Raw genomic sequence first — 6,960 nt, forward strand, 5'->3', positions numbered from 1 at the left:
AAAACTTTACTGTACAGAGACTTAAGTGTCTGGTCTGTCCACTGTGGCTGAGTGGTGGCTCAGAGAGTTACTAGGCCTGTGTGTCCTTCACTAAATGAGCGAACTCACCCTGTAGAAGGCCAGATGGATTGATGGATAGTTCCTGCAATCTAGCCAAAGGAACATGAGGTTGCAGGTTGAGGTCATTTCAGTCTTTCTTTTAGATTTATTAACCTGTTATTGTTTTTTCTGTACTCATTCCCATTCACTAATCAGATGACTGCTCTCTTGACAGGTTTCCATTACACGAGTCGTGTGAACTGTTGACTCTGAGCGCAAGTTTGACATATGGCAATATTACTGTTAGATAGCTCGAACTTGTCTTGGATGGAAAAAGAAAGGTTCACAAAACATGTGAGCAATTTGATAAAGTCAGTTTGTAGAGCAAACTACTCGCTGGTTCACTTCCTTACAGCCTATTATCTTTTTACAATTAAGAGAACACAGCTGTTATTGGAATAACACAAAAATACAATATGACACTGTTTAAGGAGGCTTCTGGAGAATTACAAGTTTAGTTCTCTACAAGAAAGTGTTCATTAATACTCATATTTTCTGTCAATATGTACTTGAACAAAACACCTTACCCCTACCTCTTTCCACACACTGTCATGTAGTTACTTGTTGCTCTTGATTACTCAGCTGCTGGATTTATTCTTAACCCATGTGTTTTGTTAGAGATAGTCCCAAAACCAACCAGTTTGATCCTTTAAATTGTGTTTTTAGATATTTTTGTCTTTTCTTTTGATCTTATTGAAACATAAAACAACATACAGCAGAGTTACAGTGTTAACACTAATTCAAGAAATCTTTTAATATGTAAAACGGGTCTGTGTGTGAGCAAATATATGTTTTGTGTCAGGTATAATGCCCTATAATGACGTGACTTAGTTCAGGATTGATTAGTCCTATGAGACCTTTTATAAAGAAAAACTGTTGTAATAAAACTATAATATAAAACTACTGCCAACATCAATCAATGATACAGCTTATAAAAATGATTTGTATATAACTGTGACTCAGACCTTTACAGACTCTGACCACAAGTAATGCTATAATTTGTAAGAGACCCATTAAGTAATCATCAGTTCAGAATCCCGCTCATAATCAATTCTCTTAAAATTAAGACAAATCATTACATTTCAAGATGATCAAATGTTAAATATTTTTTCTGAACAGTTAAACAGTCTCCAGGGCCACAAACAGAAAATCTGGATTAATGCCTTGGCATCAGTGATAATGATATGACACATATTCAAGGCTCAGTAATAGATATCAATCATAATTGGGAAGAAACAGGACAAACTGAATGGAAAATTTGTGCCCTCAAAATTCCAGTGAGTGTTTAGGCTGTAATGGACCATGAAGGGATGGATGAGTCACTCAGGGTCTCTCCCACTGACCTCTCTTTTGGGTGCTCTCATCACTGAAGTGAGGCCATTTCTCCTCGTATCACCCACTGGCATGGGGATGTTGGTGTGTGTTTGTGTGTGTGAGTAATGCAGTGGGTCTGGGCACTGGACGTTATCCCACACCGTGTTTGTGAGTCTGAGACATGCTCTTCGTGTCCGTGAGGCAACCTTGGTGACGTGGTTGTGAGGTGATGTGTGTGTTTATCTATGTGGTGATAGCAGAGGCGGCCTTGTGGGCAGTGCTCTTATATATACGGATGCTTTCAAACATCCACAGACAGAAGCCCAAGAATCTCTGCAGCACTCTCAGTCCTTCACTTACGTCGTTACAGCTCAGACAGAGTTTGAATCTTCGTGATCTGTTTGCTTTGACTTGTTCTCTTAAATCTCCTGGAAACTGCTCTAACAGGAAAATGCTGCCTGCAACTTTTAAACTGTGTGCTGGCATCTCCTATCGGCATACGAGGAACATGACAGGTGAGTGAGCGAATGCAGTTGGACTGTTGTTCAGGCCTGTCGCCTTGACCTAGTTTTCTTCCTGTTTTACTTTTTGCTAAAAGGCACAATTTGCCAGTTGAGTTCTGCATGCAGCTCAGGATCAGAGAGGCTGAGAGAATGAAGTAAGACAGAAGAAAGCCAAACATTTTCTTGTTATTTTCTTCTCTGGTGGTTTCTTTGCTTCTCATTTACTGCACCTGTGATCAGTACACTGCATGTAAAATATAGTAATTGCGTACTTTCTGTTTTCCAGGTTTGAGAAAGAATGCCATGTCGGCCATTCATCATGAGCTGTACAGACTGGCAGGTCCAGGCCCCAGTAAGTGGATCAGCCAAGTCCGCCGACGAAGCTCCCTTCTCAGTGAGTTGTTGAGATTATTTGAGCCGAGATGATGCATCACTGACACACATAATATGCAAGTAAAAGACATTGTAAGACATGTAATTGTAGGAAGTTAACCAACATGACACTTGCTGTTTCAAGGTTCTCGGATTGAGGAGAAGGCGTACAGTGAGGAGGATATGTCTTATGTGAGGCAGGGTGAAGATGCATTGCAGAAGGCCATCAGCATCCTCGGCGAGCAGGACGGCTGGACCATTGAAACTGTAGCTGTGAGTACAAAGCTGAAATATAATCCACAGATCAGACTCTCAAGTATTACGTCATTAAAAAAAATCTATGACCACAGGCATCTAGCAGGGGAGATTAAAGGTGGGCGTCTCAGGATTTATTGTTCACTGTTTCCACCCCTCTGCAGGCAAACGGAGACAAGGTCCTGAGTAAAGTGCTGCCTGACATTGGGAAGGTGTTCAAGCTGGAGGTGATGCTGGAGCAGCATCCTGACAATCTTTACGAAGAGCTGGTGGGAAACATGGAGCAGATGGGGGAGTGGAACCCAAATGTCAAACAGGTCAAAGTAAGAGAGTTTCAGCCTCACGAGTTTGAAATATATGTTACACAAGATCACAAAAAGTGATACTCAGAACTATAAAAATATCTATCCAAGACCATTGATATGATTTTTACATTTCGACGCCCCAGATTCTTCAAAAGATCGGCCAGGACACAATGATAACCCACGAGGTATCTGCAGAGATGCCAGGCAATGTGGTAGGACCGAGGGACTTCGTTAGTGTCCGCTGTGCCAAACGACGAGGTTCCACTTGCTTCCTGGCTGGGATGTCCACCCAGCACCCAAACATGCCCGAGCAGAGGGGTGTAGTCAGGTGAGTCTAAGGGAGTCAGCAGATCATTTATTTGTTGAGATGTGTTCATGCATTTGTGTAAGAGGAAATTATTGGATACAGAGCAATCAGTGCAATAGACAAACAAATATATCTAACGTTGTATATTAATCATTACATGTTTCAGAGCGGAGAATGGACCTACCTGTATAGTCATGAAACCCTGTGCTGAAGACCCGAATAAGACCAAGTTTACCTGGTTACTAAGTATAGATCTAAAGGTATAAATGACTGCCATGTCTACATTTTATTTGCCACAGTTGTTACAGCAATTTTAGAGAAATTTACCCAAGAAACAAACATAAAAATAATCAATGTAACCCTAGCTTTGTCTTTGTCATCTGCAGGGCTGGATCCCAAAGACGATCATAAACAAAGTGCTCTCTCAGACGCAGGTGGACTTTGCCAACCACCTCAGGCAAAGGATGGAAAATAATGTTTCCATGGAGATGGCTCATGCCTGCTGACACAAGATGTCTCTTGGGCACATTGCGCTAAACAGTGGCAGAAAAGCAACCCCTGCTCATTACAAAACCAAAAATCTATAAATCTGCTTATAACTGCTAAAAAAAAAAAAAAAGAAAAGAAAATCTAAACATAAATGTGGGTTTTCCCTGTCCCTTAGAAAATCTGTCATAAGATTTAGCATCACTAACAGGACTGTGTGCCTTGATTGTTTCTGATCAAGTCGTGATTAAGAAATGTTGTGGCTTCCGTCTTTTAGCATTTGAGGCCCGTTTGGTCCCTAACCCCAAATCTATTCAACACACAGGAGTGCGCTGTAAATGTGCTGCTACTTTTTAAAGGTAGATGACAAAGTAAGAGGAAAACATCCTTTCTCCCCAAATTGTTGTTTTCATCAGTTGCTTGAAATTAGTTGTAATTTTTGCCCTCAAGTATTTTCTTGTCTTTAGCTATCTTTAGTGATCAGTTTGCCAGTTTGCTTGTCTTTGTGTCACATTCATGTTTAGGAGGTTCTGGGTCCATGTTAGTATCACATAAATGCAGACTATTAATTTTTTCTTTTTTTTTTATAGTTTCATTCTGATTACACAAATTACCTCAGTAAAAAGAAATCTTTAAAATTAATAGTAAAAAACTATTTCAAATTAAAAACAACAATATAATGACTTGATGTGCCTTGTTTCTGACTCATCCTCATCACGCTTTGGCAGAAACATTGAGAGCATTGAGTATATTTTGATAACAGTCCAGTTATTGTTCCTTCTGCTGTGAAATTGCACTTTTATTTCAATGTTTTATTTATTAATATTTGCTCAGATGCATTACATTACTTTGGACTGCCAAGTGAAGAAGTGTAAGCAGTGTAATTGATATTCGTGTTTTTATGCTTATTGTGTTATTGTGCTGTTGGGGAAGCAGAGAATCAGTTTGGAGAATGATCAGTTTGACCTTTCCTGTTGCATGACATCTTAAATAAAATCCTATTAAACATGTCAGTGGCGCTTTGTTTTACTTAAAAGACTTGTCACACAGGCTTTGAAATCGAAAGAGAAATTCTAGTCCACAAGGAAAAAGTACAGAAGCGCAGCATAGAAGTGGAGAGAAAACCTAAAACTCCCCTTTTGGAAACTGCACAGCGATTGCACAATAATTCCACTTTGACGGGGAGGAGATGGATGAATTTAAAGGTTATTTTTTAAACCATGACAAACGCAGCTCGTAAAAAAGTTCCTGTTCCTTGATGGGTTTTCAGATGGACGGTTTGCCAGAATGAGCAGGTGTTTGGCCACTCAGATGTGCGCGAGAAGCCCAGCAGCTCACAGTTCAGCCTGAGCCAGCAGCACATTCCCCGAGATCAAGTAACAGTGGATTTCATCCCAAACAGGAAATCTGTCCTCCATTATTGACAGTTGCGCAACATTTTGTCGAGTTTGTGTAGTTTTATTCTATCCAAAATGTTTTGTAACAGCTTATTTTCTTGGCTGTAATGCTGACTACGGGGGCCAGGATTCCTTAGGTTGAAAAATAAAGTCTCACTTTCTGACATTAAATCAGATGTGTCATTCCACAAAGACCTGACGGAAGTTTTAGAGGTGAAATAGGAAGTGAGGGGACTAGCCTGGGCACTGAGGAAGCCATTTTTCACTTTTCCCAAAGACCTTTAGAGAAATCAGGCTCGAAACAAATGCCCAGTTTGGTTGTTCCTGACTCCCGTGTGCTTGCAAAAACACACATTTCAACAAAGTAGCTCCAGGTGGTTGCTTGTGTAATACAAAGCAAACATTTTTTTTTTTTTATCCTTGAAAGAATGTTCCAGAAGGTAATAATTGACATCTGCTCGAAATCCCTCAAAATCTGAACATAAGCAGATGTGATGTGGGTTGTAGCCTTTCGGCCTTTGGATCTTGTTCCATTATTTGTGTAATGAGAGCAGAGGAGAAATTCTGGATCTGGAGTAGGAAGGGGGAAATAATCCAGAGCAGATAAATTGTGTAATAAGAGCATGGAGACAAAACAAGCTATTTGGCAGTCATATTGAATCCTTGGCACTGATGACAGCCTTGATTAATTTTTTTTTTTATTTTTTTTTCAGCTAATATCCATCTGTGCGTCCTTCACTCAAATTCAGCTCCAGACATCAGCTTTTTTCTATCAGGGGAAGAAATGTAGGCATATTCAAACACTTGAACACCAAACACTGAAAGCTCTCGTGCTATCTTAAAAGTGCAAAATGTAACATTGAAGTCCCATATTGTAAAACCATTTTGTTTGTTAAGAGGTGATAGTGAGTCACTGTAGCATCTATCCTCGTAGTTTTTGGAATTTGGCCGGATTTTGTGTATTCTTGCCCTGCCGTAAATTAGTAGTTGTTTTTTGTTTTTTAATAACTAATGTATGTAAAGTTGGATTGTAGATTTAGTATTGGATTAGTAAAAAACAATGGTGACCAGTAAAACCTATAGTTTACAACTCGCGTATCTCTGCTTTAAGCAAGACCATATATCGATATTAAATTGTCCAAACAAGGTTTGTATGCCTGGTTTGTTTGCTGCATGGAGTTGCCTTCATTTGGTAGATGAGGAACTAATTGAGCTAGTTGCATACAGCCGTAACTGATGTGAACAACAAACAACATGATAAACCAACTCATGCATGTTAATAAGCCAACATAGTAACACAGTCAATAAAAGTTATCTCTGCCGTTATCTCTGCCTGTTAGTGTTAACAGCTGTTTACTTACCGATCTCGAGGAAACTTAACTGCTTTACTCGACGAGAGCTGCCTGCAGCAGTGAAAAGCAACACTAGTTTACTGTTCCATTCATTTTAAAGGCCAGTTCAGACCGAAGATTCACGACAAGTTAAAAACTTGCAACTGCTCGCAATTCACCAGTCTGCAAAATTGTGAAACCTGCCAGTTTTTCACGAGGACGTCAAGGTCATATATCATAAGCAGATATATATATCTTAGTGCTGATTTTTTTTTTTCATACCTTGACTAACACACAAGAGGAAAAAAAATCTGAAGAAAATTCAGAAGAAAATGTTGATGTTCCTAACAGCCTCATCCTCTTTAAACTGACTTTAAATTTCCTGTATTACGTTACCTGCTAGTTTGCTAAATTGTTAACCTCTGTGGCTAGATGCGGGCCATGCTGCTGTTGCCTATCAAGGGTGTACTTAAAGCTCTTGTGGGTACGATTTTCCATGTGTGAGTTTACAAATTCCATTTGAAGCCAGCATCGGTATCACCTGTTTAGGCAGGAGGTGAGAGGGCCGGGGCTAGCTGGTTAGCATGCTAA

At 39.8% G+C, this 6,960-nt stretch overlaps 1 protein-coding gene across 2 annotated transcripts; it reads left to right on the forward strand.

Moving 5' to 3' along the window:
- Positions 1–1,777: 1,777 nt before the first annotated feature.
- Positions 1,778–4,632, forward strand: star (steroidogenic acute regulatory protein). Of its 2 annotated transcripts, none has more exons than XM_069178494.1 (7): positions 1,778–1,928; positions 2,203–2,310; positions 2,434–2,561; positions 2,708–2,866; positions 2,992–3,176; positions 3,322–3,415; positions 3,542–4,632. In XM_069178494.1, the coding sequence occupies exons 1-7, from the start codon at positions 1,865–1,867 to the stop codon at positions 3,659–3,661; spliced, it is 858 nt and encodes a 285-aa protein (XP_069034595.1). In that variant the 5' UTR covers positions 1,778–1,864; the 3' UTR covers positions 3,662–4,632. The 2 variants fall into 2 exon arrangements, with proteins under 2 accessions (XP_069034595.1, XP_069034594.1); XM_069178493.1 differs by lacking the exon at positions 1,778–1,928 and adding an exon at positions 2,032–2,071.
- The last annotated feature ends 2,328 nt before the right edge of the window (positions 4,633–6,960 follow it).

This window comes from Embiotoca jacksoni, unplaced genomic scaffold (genome assembly GCF_022577435.1).
Source record: "Embiotoca jacksoni isolate LCO1_2020_lvr unplaced genomic scaffold, fEmbJac1.0.p SCAF_8, whole genome shotgun sequence".
NCBI classification, from domain to species: Eukaryota; Metazoa; Chordata; class Actinopteri; family Embiotocidae; genus Embiotoca; species Embiotoca jacksoni.